The sequence below is a fragment of the Oreochromis aureus genome, linkage group 8 (assembly GCF_013358895.1).
Source record: "Oreochromis aureus strain Israel breed Guangdong linkage group 8, ZZ_aureus, whole genome shotgun sequence".
Classification (NCBI taxonomy): Eukaryota; Metazoa; Chordata; class Actinopteri; order Cichliformes; family Cichlidae; genus Oreochromis; species Oreochromis aureus.
This window is the reverse complement of record NC_052949.1, coordinates 11,528,694-11,556,490: the sequence shown is the minus strand read 5'-3', so window position 1 is coordinate 11,556,490 and position 27,797 is coordinate 11,528,694. Positions and strand designations below refer to the sequence as shown.

The 27,797-nt window shown below is 40.3% G+C and overlaps 2 protein-coding genes across 2 annotated transcripts in view; both read left to right on the top strand.

Annotated features, from left to right (window-relative positions):
* The window catches only part of dock1 (dedicator of cytokinesis 1), a 190,357-nt gene extending 180,235 nt beyond the window's left edge, over window positions 1-10,122 (top strand). Inside the window, exons 47-52 of the mRNA XM_031750664.2 lie at window positions 1,348-1,485; window positions 3,467-3,609; window positions 4,104-4,302; window positions 6,418-6,592; window positions 7,138-7,289; window positions 9,234-10,122. Of these exons, the coding sequence (XP_031606524.1) occupies window positions 1,348-1,485; window positions 3,467-3,609; window positions 4,104-4,302; window positions 6,418-6,592; window positions 7,138-7,289; window positions 9,234-9,329 (903 nt within the window). The 3' untranslated portion in view covers window positions 9,330-10,122. The remainder of the gene's footprint in view (window positions 1-1,347; window positions 1,486-3,466; window positions 3,610-4,103; window positions 4,303-6,417; window positions 6,593-7,137; window positions 7,290-9,233) is intronic.
* A 13,666-nt stretch (window positions 10,123-23,788) lies between these two features.
* On the top strand, window positions 23,789-26,054 carry foxi1 (forkhead box i1). Its single transcript, XM_031750693.2, has 2 exons — window positions 23,789-24,900; window positions 25,170-26,054. The coding sequence occupies exons 1-2, from the start codon at window positions 24,303-24,305 to the stop codon at window positions 25,703-25,705; spliced, it is 1,134 nt and encodes a 377-aa protein (XP_031606553.1). The 5' UTR covers window positions 23,789-24,302; the 3' UTR covers window positions 25,706-26,054.
* Window positions 26,055-27,797: the final 1,743 nt, after the last annotated feature.

Sequence of the window (27,797 nt, the reverse complement as noted above, 5' to 3'; positions counted from 1 at the left end):
TGTTTCTGCGCTGCTAATCTTCCTTTCTGACAGCAATTCTTATCTTGACATGGGTGTAAATAAAATATAAATGATTTGGGGAGTATTATGAAACATTGCATCACAAAAGTGCATTGGTGTTGTGGACAAGTTGATTGAAGTGGGCTCGTGATACGATATGCCCTGGGAGGCAGTTTGTCCTCAGGGAATATGAAGAAGGGTAGGGTAGGGAAGGTCAGGTTAGCACACACACAAACACTTCTCTTTATTATCCCACCCATCCAATATGTCTCACGTCTCACAGATTATTTCTTCCATTTGTTCGGGTGAATTTGTTAAAAGCACGAGATGCAGTGTGTGTTTCATTGACTGACTGGGATCAGTGAATACAGATGTTGAGATTAAATCTCGTTTAATGCAGTTTTGGGGGTTTTTTTTTAAGTTATTCATCAGAGGGGAATTACAAACACCTTTTTTCAGCTTTAACTGTATTTCTCGTTTATAGAGGTCACGCGGTAAAGTAATATTTTTACAGTTGCTATGGGAGAGAAGGGATCTGCTGTTAACACAGCTGACTGTAACATCTTTGCTTGTTTCTGCCAAAGATGGCATGCAACACAGAAACACCCCTGCAAAAAAACAGAAAACCCTTAACCTGTGATTTTAACCAGCAGAGAGGGAAAAAAAAACCACTCAAATGCTCACTCTCCCAAGAGATGGCGCGTCCTCCTCTTACCAGATTTAGTCAGCAGAGCTGTGGCACTGGGGTTTCCTAATTACTAGTTTTCAGCAGTTTCAGTCTTCCCCCCTACTCTCGCTCACTGCCTGTCTCTCTCCCTTTTCCTTCACCTGAGCTGCCTCTGGTATGTGTTTAGATTTTGTTATTCACCAGCTTCCTACAGAGTGGCAGGCAGCAGTGTTCCTGAAGGGATGCATTATGCTGTTTTTTGCAATTAGATATGGAGATGGAAAAATCCAGCCAAACAAAGTAGATGCCTGTAGATCTAATCAGTCTAAGCTTTTTCATTGCCATGTTTTAATTTATATGTTGCATTGTTGTTGATGATGTCAGGAAAGCGGCGGTAGTGTCATGGCAACAGCTTTCTGTAACATGTTCCTGCTTCCACCTGGATAAGCTTGCAGTGCATATGCAAAATTACTGATGTACTTTTACTGCTGGTGCTGAATATGCACATCCAAGAGGGTAAGGAGCCAAAGGACATGTGCATGAAATTAAGTTTATGAAGTTTATGACAGACGCTAATGCATTGCTCTGAAGGAAGAAGCAGCATGTAGCTGATCTCTCATCTCTGCAGTCCAGGGTGTGTTTGATGAAGTTGTCTCACGCTGCTGTTTTTCTTCCACCAGATTCCGCATCTCGCTGAAGGTGTTCGGATCCATGGAGAGAAGGTCACAGAGGCACTGAGGCCTTTTCATGACCGCATGGAGGCGTGCTTTAAGCAACTGCGGGAGAAGGTGGAGAAACAGTATGGGGTAAAGTCTCTGGTAAGAGCTTTTTCCTGTAGTTGAGCTTTTTTTTTTTTTCTTTAAACACAGTACTTTGTAGCTCAGTGTGCTAATTTTAACAGGGTCTAATGGAATCTGTAGTTCTTTCTGTATTTTTTTTCTGGCGCTTGGCTAAGGATTTCTGTGAGATGGATTTTCTGAAATATTTTAGAACATTGTTTATTATTGTTGCATCTCTCATACACCCATTATGTAAGATGCTGATCCTCCTTTTTCTTTGGTCAGCTTGTAGTTTAAACATTTATTCATGTTCATATACAGAGCTGTGATTCTATTGTGTTGGCAAAATATGTCCATAGACATATAAACACCTTTCAAAGTGCTCAAAACCATCTTTGTGGAAAGCAGACTAGATGTTTGCATTTTTTTTTCCCATAATGACACAAAAACAAGGTGCAAACAATTCACTTTTTTGGTTTGTCATTAATAGCAGGCATTTTAATGGCAACCGAGAAGAACTGTCTCTTGTTTGGACTTGCAGGATGTTCCTGTGTGAGAATGCGCTGCCAAACTTTTGGAACCAGAAAATAGAGAAAGCAAAACAATTAGCACTGCAGTTAACAGCATTCAGTGAGAATGCTGTTAACTGAAGTCGTGATGGTCGGGTTGACGTCATAAAAAATGGCAAATTCACAGTTTAGTTTGCTGTTGTATGTCACGTGTGTTTTTCTTTTTGCTGAAGTCAGCTGTGAAGTTAGTGTGTGTGTGTGCGCGCATGGTGGGGGAGCCTCTATCTCTCTCCTCTTTTACAGATTTAATTGCTGCTTGACCAAGCTTTTCACTCAATCTTGCCCGAGGTAACGGGGCACCTACTCATTTTTAAAGTAAGAGGGTGGTGACCTTTCAAACAAGAGAAAAGCTATCTCTTTCCAGGGTGTGATAATAAGGTTACCCTATCAGGTGTGTGATGGCCCCTTTCTTCAGCTGAAAAGACTCTTTAAATGCAAAAGGCTCCTTTGTTAGAGCTGCTGTTGCCAGATTTTTCTTCTGTCAGATTTCAGCAGAAATTAATAGTCCTACAAGAGTCCTTTTTTTCTTTTTACCGCTAACCTTGTATGTTCAGATAAGCGGCTCTGTTACGAGCTCTGTACTGGACGTCGGTTTAGAATAAAACTGCAAAAGACCTTCAGCTTTACAGTTTTCCTGTCACAAGCCGGCTATATATTGTGGGCGGTTTTATTGGCAGCTGGAGCGTTTTTAATGCTGTGTAAAAAATTATCACCTTTCTTCCAGGTATGGAGGTGCTGACCATTCGAGTGACTGCAAAATGGTCGAGCTGGCAGTGATTATACAAAAGTATAATCACTGCCAGCTAGTGAAAGACGGGTGACAAATTAAAGGGGAAAGCCAACATAAAGTGTCTAAATGAAGTGTTGTGCCACCATGTGTCAGCAAAAGGGCTTCGGTGTGCCTCGGGCGTTGATTTCACAATTCTTTGCTGCAGTGATGGAAGCCATTTTTTCCCCCCTCATTTGATGTTTTGATGAGCACCACCTGACATCAAAGTCCAAAATCTCTCCCTAGGTGTTAATTTAGGTTGAAATCTAGTGACTACGAAGAAGAGTCCTATCATTTTCTTGCTTAGTATTGATTTGCAGTGACCCTTCCCTCTTATGGGAGAAGTGCATCTAACCCACCCACTCATAGCTGAGTGGTGTAGGCCTGTACCCTTCTCTTGCTCACTTAGATCATTTCCAGTTGTAGTTTTGATGGAAAAAAATCTGATTCAGGAGCCTCTGTGCAGGATTTTTATATATACCACAGAGGATGATTTGATGGTAATTGCTCCTCTGTACCATGCCGTGTATTTGTTCTTTCTCTACTGTTTAATCTGGGATTTCCTGTAATTTGTCACCCACTGCTACCTACCTTTCGAAGTAACTACAAAGCAATCAGTAACATTTAAACAAAATAATTTTCTGTTTTTTATTTGTTTGTTTGTTTTCTTCTCTGCTGCCAGCCTCCAGCAGATGAACGGCGGGGACCTCGTCCTGCCTCCATGGTGAGGTCCTTCACCATGCCCTCCTCCCAAAGGCCACTGTCAGTAGCTTCAGTCACCTCCATCTCCTCTGACAACTCACCCTCCAGGCCCGGCTCAGACGGGTAACACCATGTTTCACTATTCTTTGGGGCATAAATTATATCATCTCTAGCATTTGTTCTGTTTTTTTGTTCTTGTAAGAATCCATGTTGGTTTTTTGGGGGGAAAAAAACATGTCATTTATACACAGAGGTGCCACTTTGATTCCTTATCTAAGAGAATTTCAGAGAAAGCGCTTGAAAAATGTATTTGCTTTCTTTGTTCCAGCTCACATGCAGGTTGAAACTTTAATAACTTCACATTGAAATTGTGACTGAAGTATTCTTTGCGCTATTAGCTCTGTTTGTTATTTAATCAGAATGTACATAAAACACACACATGCAGCAGATTTGTGTAGATCTTTGAAACTGATTACTATTGATAAAGGAATATTCCCACATGTTCTCTGGCACGAGTTGGGATATACAAATTAAAGTAGAGGATAGTAATGAAGTTCATACATTTTAATACATTTTGTTTGAGTTGATGTATTGTTTTTTTTATTATTATTATTCAGTTTTGCGCTGGAGCCTCTTCTACCAAAGAAGCTGCACACCAAGTCTCAGGACAAACTAGACCGTGATGAACCCGAGAAGGACCGCAAAGAGAAGAAGAAGGAGAAGAGGAACAGTAAGCACCAGGAGGTCTTTGACAAAGAGATGAAAACAGCGGACATCCCTCTGCAGCCAGCTGAAGCTGTCATACTGTCAGAGACGGTACGTTTTTACATCTTCTGTTTGGGTCAGTCACTCTCGTAACTCTGCTGGCTTGTGTCACACATTTGGAATTTGAGGTCAGAGGTTACTGTGACCACACAAGACATGATAAATTAAGAACTTATATGCTAATTATGACACAATAACACATAAATGTCAAATAGGATGAAATGGGGAAGTGATTAAGTTTGAATATCCAAAAAGCCGAGGGTCAACTTCACTGTGACATCATAATGTGCTCCCAAAACACTTTCCTGGTTGTTATTCAGCTTCTTCATAACTCAGGGACAGAAGGAGAAATTATGACTCTATTTCAAATTTGATCAGATGCTCAGTTGGTGACACTAATTTTAGGCGCCCAACTTGAAAGTGTAGCAGTTGTTTAGATTATCTGCCTGTGTCTCTTTTCTAGATGTCACCTGACATAGGTCCAGGTGAGATCAGATTTCTGAGACGACGGTCTTTAACCTGCTAGCTCACTAGTAGGAAGTCCAAATGATGTTTTTGCACCAGTGTGCTAAAAAAGGTAGCTAACAGCCCAGTGCAATCACCAATAGAGAATGGATGTGATGTGAGCTGTGGATACTCTCCAGGCACCTCGCTTGCCTAGACCACAGAGTATTTCAAGTGGTGTGATCACTATGGACTGCTTCCTGCTGGGCGAGAACAGACAGCTGTAGAAAACATCCCAACTTGTTTCTCCCAAAGTTCACACGGGAAAACGGGCATGTAAGAATGGCTCTAGACAGACAGGGGTGTAAACTGCAATTTCACCGATTGGAGGAGACGTGCAACTGCAAGGTGACAACTGTGGTTTCAGATTAAACCTTCTAAGAGAAAAGTATTAAAGGCAAAAAAATCCAGAAAAGTTTGGGAAGTAAACACGTGGTCACCTAATGCAATCATAACACGTCTTTTTCCACTTGCACATAAAACATTGTGCAATATACGTCGCACGGCAAACATCAGTGGGCCATAGAATAGAGAAATATCCCTGCTGTGTTTTCTGGTGTTATTGTGAAGGTAGGTTTTTTTTTTTTTGTCTTCCCTTTCATGTGGAGTAAGAGAAGCTACAAACAAGAGTATTTTGAGCATTATCTCTGGCTTTCAGTTATGTTTTGTTCTCTTCAGATCTTTGACATGGTCTTTATTTTCTTGCCTTTTCCTCTCTCCATGATGTAGCTCACAATTCTGCTTCTCAACTGTTCCCTCAGTTCTCTTTTTACTCTTCATATCTTCATCTCTCCCCCTTTCCTCTCTCTTTCTCTGTTGTGCTCATGTCCCTCTTCACCACCGCTGTGTCCATTACAGCCGAGTGGTATCACTGTGTTCTCAATGCCCAGTGGGAATGCTCCCTGGCTAACGGCAGTAAGATAAGGGCAGGAATGGAATCCAAAAGAGGCCCCTGGCAACGGTGGAGCCGTCTGGCTCATGACGCGAGCGTCATGCCCCCGGGGTCAAGGGTAGAGCACCTATTGGTCTCCGGTGATTACCACATACTAGGATGTAGTAGCTCGGTGTGAAAGTATAATCTGGAATCAAGAAATTGCTTTTTTCACCCACAATGTGAATTTCATCTTCAGCATTCGAGAGAAAATGAAATCCCTGAATAAAGTGTGTTACTTTTAGTGTCTCCCTTGTGGCTGACTGTTTCAGTTGGCCAATTACAAAGTTGTTTGTTAATGTAGCCTACAGAGTGGAATAGCCCTCAGGATACAGCTTTTCATATTCAAATTCCTGCTATACCAAAGTGGAGAAAACACAGTCTTGCATACAAACAATTATTTGTAGCCACAAATAAGTTCTTGCAGTTCAACAAGAACATTTATCTAAATGGTTTTTGCTTTCTTTCACAAATAGCCTGTTCCATATGGCTGTATATATATATACACACACACACACACACACACACATAAAAGTCCCAAAGGAGGCGTAAAAACAAATGTTCCCCTTTAAGTGATCTTTTATTGACTCCTTGTGATATTTAATCAAAAGTCTCTTGTCTGTAAATTTTATTCTGTTCTCTTTTATTGACTTCTGTAATTTTCATTGTTTACTTTGAGTCCGCTGTAATATCACACTGATATCTTGTTTTCTTTATGTCTGATCACACAGATAAGCCCTCTGCGGCCCCAGAGACCAAGAAGCCAAGTCCTTAATCAAATTGTTGGAGACCGCCGTCTTTCTGTGTCACCTGGACCCCCTACTTCTTCCTCCAGCTCCTCCTCACAGTGCCCCCCACCCATTACACCAAGGAGCAAAGTCTCCTACAGCCTACATCCCGTTTCCAGTAAGGCGTCGTACTTTGCTGCCATTCAGCATTATTTTTGATTTGTTTTGGGGTTTTATTTTTTACCGTGACACGTTGTAACTGCAGTATTTTGGGGGTTTCTGTGTGTATATTCACACACCAAGTAGTTTCAGGGTAATATTACCATTATCGTTTTCTGTCCATACAGCAAACCTAAGGCTGACTCTTGTCTTTAGCTCTGTTTTTTGACTGCACACATTGACATTCTAAAATATATATATATCTATAACCTGTTTCATAGCACTTCATTCCTACTGCAGAGCCAGGAAATCAGTTATTCAGTAGAGGTATACTGTTCTGTACTGTAAATTCCCCTCAAATGTGCGAAGTAATGACTGTCTCTGAAATTTAAGTCCCCTTTCTTCTAGTTTCTTTGAAAAAAAAAAAAATTAATTAGTCTCAATCAACATAAATTTCTCAGAAATGGACCCTTTTTGAACTCTTCTGGGTACCAGCCCCGCTGTGTAAGATGTTCTAATGTAGTTCAATGACGAATGTGAGCTGATGAGTGCCCTCTTGCACAGGTCTGGAGCTGAACGGGATGGGTTGCTCTGACAAGGGTGAAACCCCTCCTCCGCTGCCTTTGAAAAGCAACACAGCTGATTACGGCAACCTGCTAGATAATCAAGACTTGACGAGTCCCTCGACACCTCCACCACCCCCTCCACATCAAAGAGTAGGTGTTTTAATTAGAGCTGAGAGCAGCTCCTTAATGATGCATGGCACTTGTAATGAAACAAGCGACCGCTACACGCACTTGACATTTGGGTCAACCTCCTCCACTATCCCCTGCTCGTGTACTTCCTGTGCTGACGTGTGCGAGTTCGTGCATGTGTGTTTTTCGCTTATATTTGGGCTCGTTGTGGATTTGTCTGTCATTTTTAGAATGTGTGTCACAGAAGAGTGTAGGCATCAGTCAGTTAGCAGCAAGAGCCCACACCCACCTGTCCAACCAATGTTATAAATACTCATTGCCCCTGGTGCTCAGACGTGATTGATTGGATGATTACTTTACCTCTCACATCTATCAGAAGCCCTCGTGTTGTTAATCAGCGGCTCATCTCTCCACACTCGGCGACTTCTACTCTAGCCAGCTTCACCACTCTGTTAACTAATCTTATTTATCCACTGTCACGGCCCACGGACAGATAGTAAAACAGAGCCACATGCACACCGTGTGGCAGCAAGCTGACAGTAATGTAGTGAGCGCAGATGTCCTGAGACTGAGTGACAGCCATTCTTCATTTACATTTTTGATGGAGGCAGAGGTGAGGTCACTGACTTGCATTACTCCTTGTCTGTACTCTCTGCTGGGAACTCAGGTGTTTAAGGAAGAGAATTCAGGTGGAGAGACGAGCTTAAACAGCTGAGACATTTTCCATCTGGATTAAATAAGACTTGTAATCACCTTTCACTTATCTCAACGCACCAGAAGATCTCTAGCCACTAATCTTTATTCGTACCACCTCCCTGTTTAATGTTTTTTGTTTTAAATTTTTATCCAAATTTTCTGTCAAAGTGCTCAAAAGTTTTCCAAATGAGTAAATAATACTACAATTATAAGTATTAACAATTTTAAACATGCCAAGGCATTTTTAAGAAAGTAATGTTGGTAATTATTCATACCCTTTCACTTTTTTCCAGTATGTTTTAGCTGTAACTGAAAATATTTACTGCCTGATGACAGTTTTCTCAAATGTTCAGTGGGACTGTAAAAGCAACACAAGACTTGTAACTAACCGCATAAAGGGCTAAGGCTACAAGGGTATTTATTGCAAAGCAATTCAAAACTCATAAAGACATCCATCTGTTAAAGAACATTGAAATTGTGACCAGTTTGAAAGTTCAAGGTTGGAAGAAATGTGTCCCCAACCCGGGTCCAGAAAATTGTGCTAAGATGTTGCATTTATCCAAGAATCACCTCCATCTTGAAGAATTCGTCAGACTATTGAATACAGATTTCAAGGGCTACACTTGATATAATGCTAGCCTCAGAGGCTACTAATCCAATGCTGAAGCCCATAAACCTAAAGGTACATTTGGCATTTACAAAGCAGCAGTTGGAGAAGGGAGAAGCTTTGTAGTCATGCAGTTTGTGCTCTGATAAAAAAAAAAAAGACTTGCACACAGGGACACAGCCTTTGTATGGAAGAGAAAAGACGCTATACCATACCGACAGTGAAATGTGGTGAGCCCTTTGGCAAGAAAATAGGTTTGTTTCCGTCACAAAGCATACAAACAGGAGAGGGGTCTGAATAATTGTGTGCTTAACTGTGCACAGTATATCAATAAAGTTATCATTGGTTATCATTATTGTTTATTACTGATATAGTAGTTGTATCGCTTGATGCAATCAGGGTGGAGGATCGAGTTGGTGAAATAATGTTTTTTGTAAAAGAAGGTGAGAAATCTTTGCTCTGTAAACTCTATCTTACTTCAGTCATTTGTAGAGCCATGCAGGCTGTAAGATAAGGTATGACATGTTTTAATAAATGTTATTTAAGATGATCTTAGTATTAACCTCTTGTAAAAGAAAAAATAGAACATGCTAATCTTGCGCTTTAAATCCCAACTATTCTGTAAAAACGAGGTTTCACGTTCCTGTTTTGTCTGTTTGCAGCAATTTCCACCACCTCTTCCGAGCAAGACTCCTCCTCCACCTCCTCCCAAGACCACCAGGAAACAGGCCTCCATCGATTCAGGAATTGTGCAGTAAACAAAGAAACTTGACAGTAGGACCAAACAACACACTGACAACGCAACAAAAACAACATCAACAGTAACCCCAGAAAAGTGGTTGTTTTTACCCACACATTCCTCGCTTCCCTGTCCCAGCTTGACAAGATGAATACCTCACCGCAGCCCGCCCCCTCGTACCATCTTTTCTTTTCCTTTCTTTTTTTATGTTATGTTTTTTTTTTGCCTGCTGTTTGACGATGATGCAGTCTGCAGCAGGGAACATGTTGCACAGAAGTATTCACTGAATTTGCAGATGCTGTCTATGACCGATACAATGCCGCATCGAAATTTTATTGTGACATTGTGTTCAGACAGACGAGCTTGGACCAACGGCCTTCCAGTACTGACCCACTCTCAAATATATGAGAGCAAATGGCTCATTAAAGCATTATTCCTCTCTTTACTCATATTCCCACTATGTACAGAGGTTTGTATATAGGACTATTTTATTTCAGGTTTTTTGTATGTGACTTGATTATGATTTTTTTGTATTAACGTGTCATTAGATTAAGTGGCATTTATATGAACAAAAAAGGGCTTGTAGGTTTTGAATTGACAGGGACTTTACAAAGTTGCTAAGTGGAAAAAAAATGATGGATTTTATTGGTAAAATTTTGGAGTGCACATACAACTAACTCCTACCACGTTATCATTGTTCAGATCTTGTCCTTGATTGCTGTAACCTTGGATTTCAGTAATAATGACTGTTCCCAATTCACTACTGACATGACTTCTGAATAAACTTTCAAATGTATGTATTTTTAAAAGAAGATGTCTTCCTCATTATTTCTGTGCCAGCGAGAGGTGCTGAAAATAGACGCGAGTGTTTGCACATTTCAGAAATCCCGAACAAATTGGCAATCTGTATGTTTCCTCACTTCAGCTGAGCACTAAGTAACGAAGCTTTCTGCCTGCTTAATTGACAGCCGTCGCCACAGCCACTTCTTTATCAGCGCGCAGGAGTGGTGTGTTATCGGGAAATGCCGCTTACATGTACTCAAATGCAATTTCATTTGCATAATTTGTCCTCTCGCTAAACGATCGTTTCTCTTTTCAAAGCCGAATGTGTGAATGTGACCCGTGTTTGAAGAAAGTAGAGAAGCGTCAATAAGCCAGCAAACAACAGCTGCCAGCTTTGTCCTGCCTCGTACGATCTTGAATTCTCGTTTTACGGGAGCTGCTGAAGGGCACACCAAGATTTTCATTTTTTCATTCTTTTTTGTTTAGTCTGGGTGGTTTCCACACTTCTCGAGTATAATGGCATGTCATCTAAATAAGTGGCTATCCTTGAAACTTCCTGGGATTTCTGTCCTGGACAGATTTGACTCCAGATTAATGGTTGGAGTTGAAACCATGAAGTCAGTGTATAATTATCACTTGGAGAGCAGCTTTAAATTAAATTGCACTTTAATTACATTAATAATATTACATTAATAATATGCATTGTTCTGGGTGTTGGTGCAATAACTTAATATAAAGCCTTGTGGCAGCATTCCCAGTTTTAAGGAAATAACTTTTGTTATAATGTTCTTTATCAAATGTTAAAGAGTGCTGTTTTAATCAACAAATTACAGACTGGAAGGTCATATTGTGACAATTTTATTAATCATTTTAATAACCTAGACATTGATAATTACTGTTGTTTTCCTGTTTCCTTAACAATGAAATAAGTTTTACTAATTAGTTAATAGTTACTGAATTTAAAAAAAACAGTTGTGTTTGTTGTAAAATGCTAAAATTCGCCGGGAGCCCCTCCAACCAGTTTTCATCCTTATCATGTTATAAATAATATGACGCCAACAATATTAATATCTTTCAGCCTGTCAGCTACACTAACAAGTCCACTGCTGGTGTCCTGAGTCTGACTCCCAGCAGTGCAAAATCAACTCAGTCATGTTAAGTCTGATTCAGAGTTTGCATTGTTTACACCAAAACGTTTATTACAAGACAAAAGTAATACTAGGCAGTCGTTTATTAGTTACACCTAGCTAGTACAAGGTTGGACCATCTTTTTGTTTCAGATCTCCCATGATTTTTCATTGCATACATTCAACAAGGTGCTGGGAAAATTCCTCAGAGATTGTGGTTCATAACAACATGAAAGCATCACACGGTTGCTGCAGATTTGTCAGCTGCACATCTATGATGTGACTTTCCCATTCCCAAAATGCACTTATGGATCTTATTCCAATAGAGCACTTTTGAGATATGTTCTATTGCATCCAATTTAAGTGCAGTTACCCCATTGTCATGTTCAAGAAACCGGCCAATTACACCACCAAGATCACTACACGACTAGCACGAGCCTGAACTGCTGGATCCATGTTTTCATGTTACACCAAATTCTTACCGTCCAATCTGAATGTCGCAGCATAAATCAAGACTCATCAGACCAGGAAACATTTCTCTAATTTTTTATTGTCCTTTTTTTGGTGAGCCCGAGTGAATTGTAGCATCAGTTTCTTGTTTCCTGCTCTTTTGCATATCTTGGCTGTAACAAGTGGGTTTTTTTAAGAGTTACTGTTGCCTTCCTATCAGCTCAAATCAGTCAGCCCATTCTCCTTTGACATCAACAAGGCATTTTTACCCAGAGAACTGCCACTCGCTGGACATTTTCTCTTTTTCTGACCATTCTCTGTAAACCCTAGAGATGATTGTGTGGGAAAATCCCAGTAGGTCAGCGGTTTCTGAAATACTCAGACCAGCCCGTCTGGCACCAACAACCACACAATGTTCAAAGTCGCTTAAATCCCTTTTCTTCCCTTTTTGATGCTCAGTCTGAAATTTACACAATTGTTTTGATCATTTCTACAAACCTGAATGCACTCTGTTGCTGCCACATGATTGGCTGATGAGATATTTGCATTTAGAAATAGCAGTTAAACAGATGTAGCAGCTGAGTCTACAGTGTATAAGTAGTACTAGAAATCTAATGGCTTTCACTACATTAGCTTTCATTCCACAGTAAGACGACATTCACCCAGCGCATTCAGTCTTGTAATTTTTTTATTAACTGTGAACATTTTTTTTTCTTTTCCAGCTGTCATTTTGCTCTGGTGGCTCACAGATGCTGTAAAGTTGTGCTGTTGCACCTTAATTTTCACATTTGGTGAGAGCATTCACAGACCCTGTTGTCTGCACATTAAAATGAGCTTGTGGGACCTTTTTGAAGTGCTTGCCCCAGGTGGCTCATATTCCTCTGCTTTCCTATTCTGCTGACACTTTGTGAGTGGGCGTGTGCCTGAGGAGAAATACTCAAACTGTAGCATCTGTTGTTTGAAGGTGTTTTTATCTTCAGAAAGTTGGGGTTTATAAAGCCTGTCCTAATTAGGAACACTGAATGACATCTTTCCCCTCAGAGTTTTATCTGGGAAAAATAGTCATGAGACCACTTGTAGAACTGTAGCTCATGGGTGGTGTTAACATATTTTGTCAGACTATGAAATGTCTTATTAAAGTGTTGGTAATTCACCCACGATCAGTTGCTTTTAAATGCTTTAGCAATAAACATATTAAGTATGAATCCCTCATAATCGACCAGTAAAATCATTTTGACTTTAACACACATGTATGTTACCATTTCTGGATTCAAGGTCTGCTGCAAGGCACGTGAACTATATGACCTTCATTTGGAAGTAGTAGCTGTCAGGATGATAAATTGTTCTACAATGACAGAAAGAAATTGAAAGTAATATTCAATAAAAATGCGGGCTTTAGTGTGATAGCAATCATATCATCTTTCATTGTTTCACCTCTTTTGTCATTCTTTCTTCCATTTCCTCTAAAGAACGCACTTTACAGTCTCTACTTTACATTCTTTCTTTAAGAAGCATTACCTTCATACTCTTCTTCCCATTGTGACTTATGGTTTCACAGGTTGCAATCAGAGAAAAGGTACAAGAACATTTCAATTCCATACATGGCTAAAGGAATGTATAGGGAGACCTAACAGGTCATTGGCTACAAGAAAGTAAGGAGTGCAAGAGCGCTGGCCACAAAACTCCTAAAGGAAATAAAGGAATATGCAACTAAATGATAATCTGAATGTCAAACTGTTAAAATTATTGTTTAATTTGATTCCATATACAACTAAAGGGGTGTATAGGGAGACTTAAAACCATCCAATCGATGGCTGCAAGCCAACGTGTAGTGCGCTTGAGTGTTGGCCACAGAACTGTTAAATGACACAAAGGCAGTCAATAAGAACATTAACAATAGCTCAGTTCGAGTAGCCTGAAAATGAAGCCGCTAATTGCAATTCAGCCGGCATTTATTATTTACACCTATCCTCCATCTACTGCGACTTAAAACAGTCTCCTGTGAAAGACTTACATAAGCGTCCTTTCCTGGCTCAGTTTCAATGTGACACACCTACACTTATGAGCAATAAATGCGTTCATTTGTTAAATGGAGATTGCAGCTGACATCCAAGTGATGTGTGATTTTAGGTTGAATAGCAACAGCTAAACTTGAAAATTCCATCAGCTGAAGTCAGACTTCAGGTTGAACCAGTGTCTTCAGAAAGAGCAGGTGGTACTATAGACACTGATGCACATAAAAAGCATAGCATTGCTGCTAGAGTGTGTCAAAAAACCTAAAAATCCTGTTTATTAAAAGTATTTTTTCTCAAGCTCCATCAGTTTGGATAGGGAACATCAGTGCACAGCCTTTTTCAGATCTCTGTAGAGAGTCGGTCAGGTTCAAGGCTCTGGCTTGGCCACTTAAGGACATTTACAGAGTGATCCCAAAGTCATTTCTTTGTTGTGGCTTGACTGCCTGTTTACATGCTTTGTCCTGTTGGAATATAAACCTTTGCCCTCTTGTTCGAGATCCAGCGTGCTCTGGAGCAAGTTATCCTACTGCTGCATTCATCTTTTCCTGGACCTTGACTAGTCTTCTGGTTTCTGCTGCTGAAGAACATCCCCACAGCATGATGTTACCGCCACCATGCTTCACTGTAACTATGGTATCCGTCTAATGATGAGTGATGCCTGGTTTTCTTCAGACTTTAATACTTATTTCATCTGACCAGAGAATTTTGGTGCTCATGGTCTTTAGGTCCCTTTTAGCATATTCCAGGCAGGCTGCCATGTGTGTTTTACTGAGGAGTGGCTTGTGTCTGGCCATACAGGCCCAATTGGTGGAATGCAATAGAAATGATTGTCCTTCTGGAAGGCTCTCTTCTCTCCAAAGAGCAATGCTGAAACTCAGTGAGAGTGACCATCAGTTTTTGATCACCTCCCTGATTAAGGCCCTTTTACCCATAATCACTCAGACTGGTTTGGTGGCCAGCTCTAGGAAGAGTTCTTGTGGTTCCAAACTTCCATTTACAGATGAGGTGGGCCACTATGCTCACTGGGACCTTTAGTCCCAACGACGCAGAAATTAATCTGTACCTTTCTCCAGATCTGTGCTTTGACACGATCCTCTCTTGGAGGTCTACAGATAAGTCCTTGGACTTCATGGCTTAGTTTGTGCTCTGACATGCAGTGTCATATACAGCACCTTATACAGACGTGTGTGCAAATGGACAGATGATCCGTGGAAAAAAGATGCACCTGAGCTCAATTTTAAGTGTCCTTGCAAAGGTTGTGAATACCTATGTATATGTAATATTTTTATTTGTTTTTTAATACATTTCACATAATTAATTAATAAAACTCATGTAAAAATAATGTAAAAATGTAGTTTAATCATTTTTCTTGATAAGAATGGTTAAAATATTACAGCATCCACGTGTAAAATTCATGACTGTGACTCTGCTGCAGTCTGTTGATTATCTATATTTTTGCCTGATATGGATAACATTTCTTTTTTTTTTCCTGGGATTAAAACTATTTTTGGTTGAGTGTCATCATTTTATTAAATTCACACTGATTCAGAGTGTAGAACAATAAAAGCTGAACAAGTCCAATGAGGGCCTGATACTTCTTTTTTTTAAATAGTCACTCTAACCTGGTTATTGCATTCCAATGATAAATCCATTCACTCCAATCTGTGAGGTGGGAATAAAAAGTTTCATCAGTGATATAATTCACTTATCAAGAATACCCAGTGCACACTCAATATCTAGCCTTGCAATTGAAAAGGGATAAAGGGTGAAGCATTTCAGCAGTGGTAATATTACATAGTTAACTGGCAGCTTTTTCAATAGGCTCTTGGTGATTTGTGCTCTGCCATTATGCTTCACCCTCTCTCTCCTCAAAGCATGGGGAAATGCATCGCTTAATTGAGAGGATTTCCAGAGGCTTTGTTGGGGGAGAGCTATGAGCTAGCTCCTTCTCTCCAGGAGAAATGTATTTACAACGCACTCTGTCCCCATCTCATTTGTCATTTCAGCCAGGAATAATGCGTATATTTTCCTTCTCTCTTGACACACTGTCGTTTGCCAGAAGGCAGTAAGTGTGCATGCTTCCTTCTAAATGTTTCCTTTGCATAATAAAAGACTATTTCCATAAATCAGCAGCCACCGATATATCCAATCACAATTGTCTGCGGTTTACATATGATTATTTTTTTTCCTAAATGCAGTCTCGGTGCAAGTACGCTAATGGAAATGGTTAGTGTCTAACTTTTAATAACATAAGCTTTTAGGAAATTAAGTTAGTTATTCTGTTCTACAAATTGATTTTTTTTTATTGACAACAGAAATTCATAAAAAACAAAGACTTATATACATCTGTTTATAAGCAGGGCTGCTTGTTTAGCATGAAGTTATTTAGAAAAAACATGGCCATAATTACTTTCGAGCTAGTCCATCTTCCATATACAGTCTATGTTACAGAGAGAGTGGAAAGCCATGCCAGTGGCAGAGTGACACAATGCACCTTTATCATTTGTCTAATTTCACTCTAGAATAAAGCATCAGCCAGCTGATAGTTCTGCTGTTAAAGCTGGAGAAGCTCAGTAGGATTTATCCTCAGGGAACCTTTGATGTTGGTTCATAATTTTATGACATCCAATAGTTAGAATGTTTCAGGCATGGCAGTTATGGTAACATTGAGTTATAATGGGTAATTATCTGGGAATTACTTTTTGGAATAAAAAGGCCAAATCTTCCAGTTGCCTTAGCCAGTGGTTGTCAGACATGTTTTATTAATTATTTAAACAAAATACACAACCACTGCAGTACTCCAAGGAACCCCTAGGGACATAAGTATCTCTAATATCTCTACCACTGCCTGTAGCAATGCTAGTGCATTTAAAAAAAAAAACTGAGAATGGTGAAAAACTGTATTTTTCTTGTCATTTATTTTAAAAAAGGTCAATTTCAGGTATTTTTATTATCTTCCTTATCTGTTATCTATCATCATATGTTACATGAAATACTTATTTTTTGTTTAAATTTTGATGATTATGGCTTATTGCTCATGAAAATACTTAGAGCATCTCCTAAGATCAAAGTATCCAAAAAGGATTTGCAATACAAAAATGCCCAACTTCTGATACTTAACTTCGGGCTCCATTACCATAAATTACTGCGTCAGTGCAGTGTGACGTGGAAGCTTGTGGCACTGATGAAGCATTACTGAAGCCCAGGCTTTCATAGCAGCCTTCAGCTCATTTTTTATTTTTATGTAGGGGAGCATTTCTGGTCTTCCGCTCTCTTCTTTTTTTTAAAGATAACTTTATTTTTTCTTTTTTTTTTCTTTAGTATTTTTGCCTTTATTGGATAGTGAAGACGGACAAGAAAGTGGGGAGAGAGAGAGAGGGGGAAGACATGTAGTAAATGGCTGTGGATCGGATCCAAATCTGGGGCGCTGCTTTCTGACATTTGCTATGTGATCGCCTGCTCACCCAGTGAGCTAAAGAGGCACTCCTCATTTTCCTCTTATTACCCCAGAGATTCTCTTGGGGGTTCAGGTCAGGCAAGTTGACCACCCCATCGAGCACAATAATAACATTGTAAGCAAACCATTTGGTAGCAGCTTTGGCTCTGTGAGCAGGTGTTAAGTCCTGTTGGAATAGTAAATTGATATCTCCAAAGAGCTTGTCAGCAGGTGGAAGCATGGAGTGCTTCTGGTAAACACTATGAAGACTTTGGACTTGATGAAACACAGTGGACCAGCCACCACCTACACCAGGAGATGACATGGCACGCTAAATCATCACAGGCTGCAGAAACTTCACGCTGGACTTCAAACACCTCAGATTTTCCAACTTTCCACTTTTCCTTCAGACTTTAGGAACTCTGTTTCAAATGAAATGCAAAAAAACTTACTTTCATCTTAAAAGAGGACTTTGGACTACTGAACAGCAGTCCAGTTTTTTTTCTCCTCAGCCCAGGCAAGATGCTACTGATCTTGCCTCTGGTCAAGGAATGGCTGCATATTAGAAATGTGAACGCTGTAGCTCCTTTCCTGTGTGGTGGCTCCTGCTGCTCTGACACCAGTCTTCGTCCAATCCCTGTGGAACTCCCCCAAGTTCTTGAATCAACTTTGTTTGACAATCCTCTCAAGCTTGCGGTCATCCCACCGTACTTTCCCCTTCCGTCAGCTTTCCATTAATATGCTCCGCAAAGAGCCAGCCTTTTCACCAATGACCTTTGGTTTAACCTCCTTTTTGGAGAGCGTCAATGATCATCATCAGGTCAACTCTCAACTCAGCAGTCTCCTCCCAATATAAAAGGAAATGTCGTGAAATCGTTGTAAGCGTGTAGACGATTGTCTCTATAACACTAAACCTGAATAGAAGCCCAGTGCCGTCTAGTTTTAAAGCTGTACCTTCTTGTAAACAAACATGGCACTTCACCAGCAGTCAATAGACGTTGACATGACAGTGCAGTGTTGTATGTAGCTGTCACAGATAGCGTCATGCAAGAACCATAAGGCCGCTTCTATCTCTGCACAGTTGTCACTGGGTGCCTCAGTAAACTGACTGAATGAATTGTGTTCATCGACAGAGCAAATATCACTTGTGTCAGGAGAACAAGTGGTGTGGTGTTGCTGCTCTATTGTAATAGCTTCTCCATTGCACTGGAGAAATGTGAAACTAAGCATCATCACTGAGTCACTGCAACTACTCCCATCAGTATAATGTTTACTGTGGATTAATGAATGGATTAATTTCTTTGAAAACATCATTTAACTGCCTGCCTTCGTAGAATTAACCTACTATTAGGTTAATTATATGAAGACAGAGTTTTAGTTGCATGTCTCTGTTACTCTAAATTAGAGCTGCATGAGATAGCTATGGAAGAAGGAATCAATTAAATGACTAATTAACCTTTGAAGTAAAAATGTGAGACATTTTAATAGTTCCATGCTTTCACATGTAAAAGTTTGCAGTTTGCAATTGATTTTGTGTGTGTGTGTGTGTGTGTGCGTGCGTGTTTTGGGCTTTTGGACTGCTTATGAGACACAATAAGGTATTTCATCATCATGGTCAAATTAACCCGATTATCCTCAGTGGACTCCTCTACCAGTAAATTTAACATTCTGTCATTGGATAGCTGATAGAACAAAAACCAGTTTGCAAAAATTTTGCTACTGAGTTAGAGAAGAAAAGCATCTTGAACGTTGCTGTGGACTTGAGGAAACTCTGATGAGTATTTTTTTAATTAAATAGAATGAACACACTCCTGTGAGCATGTTTCTGATCTGTGGGCAAACTTTATAAAGTAAACACCTGAACTGGCAGCCATGAGACAAGCCTTTGATTGAACACTTTAATGCTGTTTTTCTGTACTGCCTCCAACTTTACACACTCCAGACAGACACTCCATCACTCTTATCAAGAGCGCTTGTGAGACCAGTCGACAGCAAATATAGAGCACAGGAGAGAACTGATGGCATTTTAAATCTCAGGCTGTAAGTGCAGCTGCTATTTTGTGCTGCATTCAGCACTAAATACAAAATGTACATTCAGTACACACGTTTATTATTTAGATTTGAGGGAGAGAGCCAAGTGGTGCTGATCTATATTAGCTGAGCCTATTATGAAGCACTGGGTTTTCCCAGGCAGTCAGAAGGATGTGTTGCTAGGAAACATACCTAGAGATCGGGGGTGGAGAACTGGTTTGATGAGAAAGCAGAGTTCCCTGCCATTTTCAGCTTCACATGGAAATAACTAAAAAGTGCTACAGACGTGTTGTCCCATGACAGAGTATTGAATTGAATCAATCAATCAAATCTGGGTAATTTGGACTTGTGATTTTGTTTCTATACTTTTGAGGTTATTCATAAGTATTTTATAAAAATCAAATAGATGAATCTTATCATGGATTCCAGCTACAATTACTAACAACTAAGATTCTATTGCGAGCTGGGACCTATCTTCACTATTCACTGTTTAATTTGCTTTTCACACATGCCAGTGATTGCACCCAACTTTAAGGCATAAACTGTAAATAAAAGATGGATGCAGCCATCATGATTAATTTGTGAAGCCCTAATTTAAAGCTTCAGCTTTAGAATTTTGACTATTACCACGTTGATTCTTTGGCTGCTGAAATTACAATTTTATGATGAAAGGGTGGAGTGCTAAGTTATTAGCTAATACTAGCGAGCTAGTTTAGCAAGGTGCATTGAAGGAATGTTAGGGTGAATCACATACAGACGCAGGTGTCTAGGAAAAGCTGCCAGAGCAGTTAACCTCACACTGAGCCATTCGCTAGGTCCGTGAATCACATTAGCAGAGAGCTGCCATCTGCAGATGCATATTTAGACTTCCGCCTGTGCATTAAGCGATAATAAAGCTTGAACTATTTAGTTTCAATTTATTCCCTGTTATAATTAAATGATTTACAAACAACAAAACCATTTTTTCTTACGAGGCTGTAGCTATACTCTTCTTTTGGCCATGTTGACACAGGAGTCGATTGGGTTTGGAGCCAGAGAGTCAGAGGTTGCCACTTGCATTCTAACTCACCTGTATCTTTCTGCACCAGAGTTACTTACTCCGAAAAAGCTTTGAGACATGTTAACTCTAAATTTTATTAGTAATATTCAAGCAAAAGTAGTTAATAAGAATTGTTGCTCACACAGCAAAATCATTAGTCTCCCCTCCTCTTTACAGGTTGTATGATGGACACAGAATCCTGTGTTGTTTTTTAAGGGCAATTACGGAAAAAAAACCAAACACATTAAAGTCATGTTTCCATTGTTATTCAGTTTGAAGATTGCTATCACAGCGCTGTTTTTCTTTCTTGAACTTTCCCATGCAGAATGTGTATTATTGTTGTGTGTACTAATGTACATAATACACAGTGGAAATAAAATTGTCAAACTGTAAATGTCAGAGGAAAAAAAAAAAACATTAAAGTGCATTCAGAGAGTTATGTTCCAAACAGTTTTCATCACTTCCCCAATAAATTCCTGGGTTCTGTGCCATTAAAATCAATACACTAATCAGATTCTGGGGTTTGATGTATGTTGCTTTCCAGAGGGCTGCACAGCATGACTGATGTGGTTTTGGTTTGTTTAGCAATGCTGAACTGTACCATGTTTAAGGTAATGCTGCCCTCATCTGGAGAATACAGTTAGTGCGGCCATCTAAACACTGTTTAGATGAGCAATTACCAAAGCGACATCAACATGGCTTTTTTTAATATAATGAGGTGATATTAACAGTCTTGACAAGACTAGCAACCGACTACGTAAAACCTTTCCACAGTCAAACTGAAGCAGCAGTTATTTGGCGGGTTATGAAATTTTACAGCTGGAATTCCTGCTTACAATCACATTTAACAAAATTCTAACTGTGCCTAGTTTAGATATGTTATAAACCATCCTAGGATACAGTGGCTATAGTATACCTCAGCTGCCTGCAGTTGACAGTGAACCCAGCATAGCTATGATTTCGGCTCTCAGAAACCAGAAAAGTCTAATCTCTCCAAGGATGTAATCAGGAACAGAGGCGTAAATCAGAGGTTCAGAGGAGACTGAATCTAATGCAACAAGCGGCAGTGAAGCAAAAGGCCCAGCTGGTTGTATTTCTCTCAGCGTGCAATCTTCTAGACTGCCTGCTTAGCTCCTGGAGGCAGACTGTCAGGGCCAAACAGTAAGTGGTCAGAGGGGACTTTGCAAAGATGAACATGTAATTACAAAGAAAACAGATTCTCCCAGTTGGGCCACATAAGGAGAGTGAATATCCTGAAACACTTTCACATTTATGTGCTAACAAGAGCTAATTTGGTGCTATATAAACTGGATGGATGGATGGATGGATAGATAGATAGATAGATAGATAGATAGATGATACAGTGCAACATTGTTCTTAAAGTTATCCCATATTACCCCTTTTAAAACCTAGAAGAGAAGTTGAGAAAAAGCACAAACCTCAGCTAGAGATCCTATTATAAATGCTTTTTGCAGTTGATGTGCCATGTTGAAGAAAAAAGACCACTGAGTGCAGAAGTGAAGGATGCTCTGAGGCCAAACTGTTACTCTGTCTGCCAAGTTTGAGATCAGAACACTTAAATTGTATTTAATCTCCTGAACACTGTCAGAGCTAACTTTGTGCAAAGTATTCAGCAAAAAAAAAAAAAAAAAATGCCTGTTATCTTTTGCGTTGGCGTGCGGGCTGCACATTAATAAGCACTAAAACCGGCAGAGCTCTATTGCTGGTTTTGCTTCACTTCACTCGTCCACTGGGGGGAGACGCTGAGAAGGACAAGCTCCCGCCTGCACAAAGTGGTCACTTTATTTGCACAGTCAAAATTAATATTTTTATCTGATTCTTTTGTGTTTTTAATATTCTTAAGTGCATCTTTGCCTGGTAATTACTTCAAAGCAGTTAACAGTTAGCAGATAAGGGTTAGGGGTTGTTGCTTTCAGCGTGTGTGTTTAGCTGCAAATCCAGTGGTAAAATGCGCTGAAACAGAGTGAATAGAGAAGAAGCAAAATGTTCCATTCTCCCATCACCTGCAGCGCAGATTTTAAACTGAAGCTTGTGTGACTCCGTCTTACCTCTCTGACCTTTCCATGATTGACACGATCTCCTAAAGAATAGCTCCCATGACCTTACAAAGCTCAAGGAAACAGAGGATGAAGACAGACATGGGCGAGCAGAAGAGCAACTCTTCCATCCCCAACCTGAAAAAGACGCCCGGGATTATTATTTTACAACCAAATGGAGGTTGGGGATTAGAGAGGTTATGTTGCCACGTCTTCAATGTTAAGTCATACATGTGGCACTTTAAAAACTCAATTATTCACTTACAGATATATTTGGGTGGGTGAGGTTACATCATGGCGTATGTGCTGCCCAGAAGGTACTGTAAATTGTAAATATGGATCTTTGCAGAGTTTGCTTGAATTTTTGAGATTGGGATTTGGAGTCAGCAGTAATTAGCTGTACTCGTTAGACACCTAACAGGTTGTGTTGTTTTCATCTGGGGGTTAAATGCCACTCCTCCCCCGTGGAGCCAATTGCTTGCCACTGCTGTAAAGCCTGTGGTCGGGACAACACCTTGGAGCCAAACAATTACATCAAGGTCATGGAGAGGAGGAATGTTCTGCCGATTAGTGCAGGAGTCCGGCAGCAAACTGCAGAGCCCACGTCTTCACAACAGACATAAACGTCAATGCGACTAAAGAATTCAGATGAAATAATAATCTAACAATTACAAAAAACGTGTTAGATTCGCTTTAAATTGAAACTTGAGCTGTGTCAGCGAGCCATGAAACAAATCGCAGCTCAAACGTTGAAACTCTTGAGCTACTTTTATCATTTAAAAAAGGCGAAAGCGAATTTTTGCAGTGAATAGATTTCAGCTACTATTGGCCTGTTAAGTTCCAGACAGGGCTTAAACACAGTGTTAAGAAATAAATGGTGCAGCACAGTCCGGAGATTTGTCTGTCATGGTTGCGCAGTTAGCTTTTTATTTTTAGCACTTAAACTGGAAATACCCTCAAATTCTGGACGCCTGTAGTATCGATGCTGTTAAAGTTGTTCCATTTTCCCGTCTGTCGAAACAGGCACCGTTTGCCTGCTGTTGCAGCCCCCTGTCTGGGTCGGCTACACACCACCAGGTGATTTCCCTCCAAGCAAATACACTAAATAAGTTAGTTCTGGACCAGATTTTAGTTTCTGTGTGCTTCTCTCAGTAGCATTATATACCTTTGTACTTGTATGTACATGTAAGTGAATGAAATGTGTTTTTTTCTTATTCTTGTTTTTCTCAAAAATAAATAATTTTAGTAGAAAAAAGTGACCCCGCCCCCGTAGCCTAATATAGGCAAATTTTGATAATGCAGAATAATTAAATAATGACATCATTAGAAATATAATTGTTCCTAATTCGCAGTGCAGCTATAACCCGTTTTCCTGGGGAGCTTGCAGTGAGTATGCTTTCCACGAGTCACTTGTTGACACAAAACCTGTGGCACTTGTGAAGTGTTTATTGCAAACAAATTTCTTTTTAAGTTTTAAGCACGTGGAACTTCCTTGTTTGAGTCTGACACGGATACCAAGTTTTAAACGAAACTGATATCTGCTACCCGTGCACGGCGAGATAAGTTCGTGACCTGCAGTTTTGATCACAATATTAAAGAAAATTCAATAAAAAAATTATTTTAGTAAGGAACAATTATTAACATCTTGCCACAACCGCGCTTTGTATTTCACTTTGGATTATTTGCAGAAGATTACTTTTGTAACGTCTGTATACACTGTCGGCCAATTTAAGCACCGGTGCGTAATTACGCGTCGTTATTGACAAAGTTAGAAACCACTAACGTTCCTTAATGTGGGCATACTTTACAATTAACACGAAGTTCGTCGCTGCATTTAAAAGAAGTATCGATGCTCATTGATAGGGAGATTGGGTGAGTTGGGTGTAGCAAGCCAGAGAAGGGGGGTGTGACCAAATCAAAACTTTTCTTCAATGGGCTACCTGTGGAGGACCCGGGCGCTGCACATAAATACTCCTGCTTCTCAGAATAAGTTCAGTCCTGAGGGAGAGACACAGAGACGAAATTAGGTTTTGGGAATCTGTTTAAGGCGGATTATGAATGCTTTTGGACACCAACCATCTAACCCACAGAGCAGCCCTATTCAGCACCACAGCGCCCAGGAGCTCCTGGACATGGCCGTGTACTGCGACAACTACGGCGTTTACCAGCAGAATCTGCATCACCATCACACTCAGAGGCCGCCTACTCACCCCTCCGGTTACGGCCTCGGAGAGTACTCGTCCCCCTCTACAAACCCATACCTATGGCTAAACGGACCGAGCATCAACTCTTCTCCTTATCTTCAAGGGAACAACGGCACATCTTATATTCAGTCTGGATACGGTTCTAACCAGAGGCAGTTCTTACCGCCTCCCACCGGGTTTGGTGGAGCAGACCTGGGATGGCTATCCATATCCAGCCAGCAGGAGCTCTTCAAAATGGTTAGACCGCCTTATTCTTACTCCGCACTGATAGCGATGGCCATACAAAATGCCCAGGACAAAAAGTTGACTCTCAGTCAGATCTATCAGTATGTGGCCGATAACTTCCCTTTCTACAAGAAGAGCAAAGCTGGGTGGCAGAATTCAATTCGCCACAACTTGTCACTGAACGACTGTTTCAAAAAAGTGGCACGGGACGAGGATGACCCAGGTGAGTTTTTTAATAAACCTCTCATAATTTTCTGTAATTATATATCAGAGAATCGTTGCTACTTTTGCCGACAGAAGTTTTTAAACTTTATCAAAAGTATTTTTGAAATACCAAAGACTTTAAAATTGTTGATTTTTTTGAGATTTTAATGTGAAAAGTCAAATGAACTGTTCAGTTGTGAGCAGGAACAAATTTGAATTCAAAGTATGCGCATGTCAGCGTCGTTCATCCTTTTTCTTCCTTCTTTATTTCTTCTATTTCTTATGCAGGTAAAGGAAACTACTGGACTCTTGACCCAAACTGTGAGAAGATGTTTGACAACGGAAACTTCAGGCGTAAGAGAAAGAGGAGATCAGATTTGAACGGAGCTGACAGCACAGCTCTTCCACTCAAATCTGAAGACGGCGCACACAAGCTCGCCGACACCGCCAGCCTCCTGAGTGCCTCCCCGCCCAGCCTGCACGGGTCTCCGGCCTCCACTGAGCCCAAGTCGTCCCCGTCTCCCTCCGCGGAGCACAGCCCCTGTTTCAACAGCTTCGCATCCAGCGTGAACTCGATCCTGGCGAGCAGCGGGGGAAGCGACGGCGCCCGGGGCGTAGAGCGTGGAGACTACGGCTCCGGGCACGTCGGGGGACTATCTCAGCCCAGAGAGGGCATGTCTGGACTGGGCTCCTACTCATCTTCTGTGATCTCTCCTCTGAACTCTGACAACAGCAGAATGAACTATTACACATCAGTGCAGAGCCTCTCCAACCATTTCAGTGTGAATAACCTCATATACAGCCGGGAAGGAACAGAGGTGTAGACTGCTCAAAGTTCTTATGTAACCTCCTGTTAATACTCATTTTCTGGTGTGGTTGGCCACCTTGTAGTATGACTACTGGAACTAAACTGGTGTTTATCACAGTGACCCTCCCAAACTGGGAAAATTTGTCAGTGCATCTTCCCACTGAGATCTGATGGGTAGATTAAAAAAACAAAAAACAAAACACACTGTAGCAGCTGGGTTGGACCAGTTAGTCTTTAAAGAAGATGCCTATGTACAGAAATTATTTTCATAAGAAGAACCATGACTTGTATGTTAGACTTAATTGTGTTTTATTTAAACTTGTGTCCTCTATGTTTGAATAAAAGTCATTTATTTGAACTCCATATGCAAGGCTTATGTGTCATTTTCCTGCTTTTCCTCTGGAGAGCTGGATGCACTAGTTAGAAACAGTCAAGGCTTTGACTGTATGAAGTTCTATATAATTAATGAGACTTACTATGTTTTATTCCCAATGTGAATCCTGGCAGTACAAAGCATTTTCAGACTTTTTCTGGATTTTTCCTTAAAATAAATACATTTATGTGTTTCCTTGGACACCATGTTGTCTGCTGTAGGGTCATTCATTGATGATGTATCAACATCAGCACATGGGGTCATTATTTATTAGTGTATGATTCTGTGCTCAGAGTGCCCCTGCTTTGTTTGTAGATGTAAAGTTCAAAGTATTTTGGAGAGCCTGCTTCACTGTTGCTCACAGTCTCAGTATATATATAAATATATTTTTAAAAAATCTTTACAAAACCTCATATTAGGTTCTCAAATCCATGAAAGCATAAAGTTGTACAAATATTTGATGGTCTGTCAGGAAATCTGAAGTCAAGTAGCTGTAAGCTGTAAAGTGTGTAAGACAGAGATATTTTCCGCTTGTCACTTCCAATAGCCCCATTAACAAGTAATCAGACCTTTAGCTTACTTCCATGAGGTTCAGAAGTTCAGCTTTTTGTCTGGGCTGGATTTGACTCAGACTGAGACTGCTTGATTTCAGCCTTCATTTTTCTTTTACTGAATATTCCACCTGTCTCCATCTATTCCCAAAGTCTTGTCACGCAAAAGGCCGACTGTCTCGCGTGTGTCTGTGTGAGGGCTTTTTGTTTGTATTGGAGAGCACTGTGAAGGAGCATCCGCCAAACAACTGACGAGAGAGTTCAGCAGCATGTAATGCGCTTTTGTCGTGCTTGTGGCCCAGGGGACACAACAGAAAGGCTGCTATTGGGGGAAAAGGCTATTAAACAGCTCATGCGGGGAAAATGTTCAAGTGATTTTACACCCTGCTTCTGTCTTATTTTCAAACAATATGGATACGCACGGAATCAAAGTCTGTAAATAAAAGGAAACACCTCTTAATTGGTTGATAATTGAATTCACCCAGGCGCTCCGTGGTCTGGAATAAAAGAAAAATTAATTGACAAGACTTTTGTGCCCCTTGTTGGAACACAATGGAAGCTGGCAACTCAAGAGGTCCCCTCCTGGGCTCAAATGAAAATATTGCGATCTGAAGATCTGGGAACAAATTATCTCCCTCAGGCCACATTTTGCTCCATTATCTGTGGAGCAGGGCCACGGATCAGACAAAGGGGATTTTTGTCATACAGGAGGTTCTCACACTAACAAGTTTTCTGTGGAAATCCTCATCACATCTAGTGAATAGAGTATAGAGCCTTTTATATTCTCAGGCCTTTCTGTTCATGGTGTAATTTCTTGATCCCTTAGTTCTGTTCTCAACTTCTTAGACTCAGTAATTCAGTATTATTTAAAATTGTATTAAGATACTTTTTTCCCACTAGAGCAACCAATTGATAAATAATGATGTATTATTTTATATTAAGCTACCCTGCAGTATATAAAGTAGTTTAGCATTATTACACATTATTGCAATATTAGAATAAAATATAGTGTTCTGAGTATTTTTGGCAGCTAAACTGCATTTTAACATTTGCATATAAAGTTGTGCACACTTGAGTATTTCTCCATGGTGGTATGGCTACTATTAATGCTTTCTCAGAAACTACTATTAAAGCACCACCATATGAGTGTGGATGCAGCAAACTGCAGAGCACATCTCCTTGCT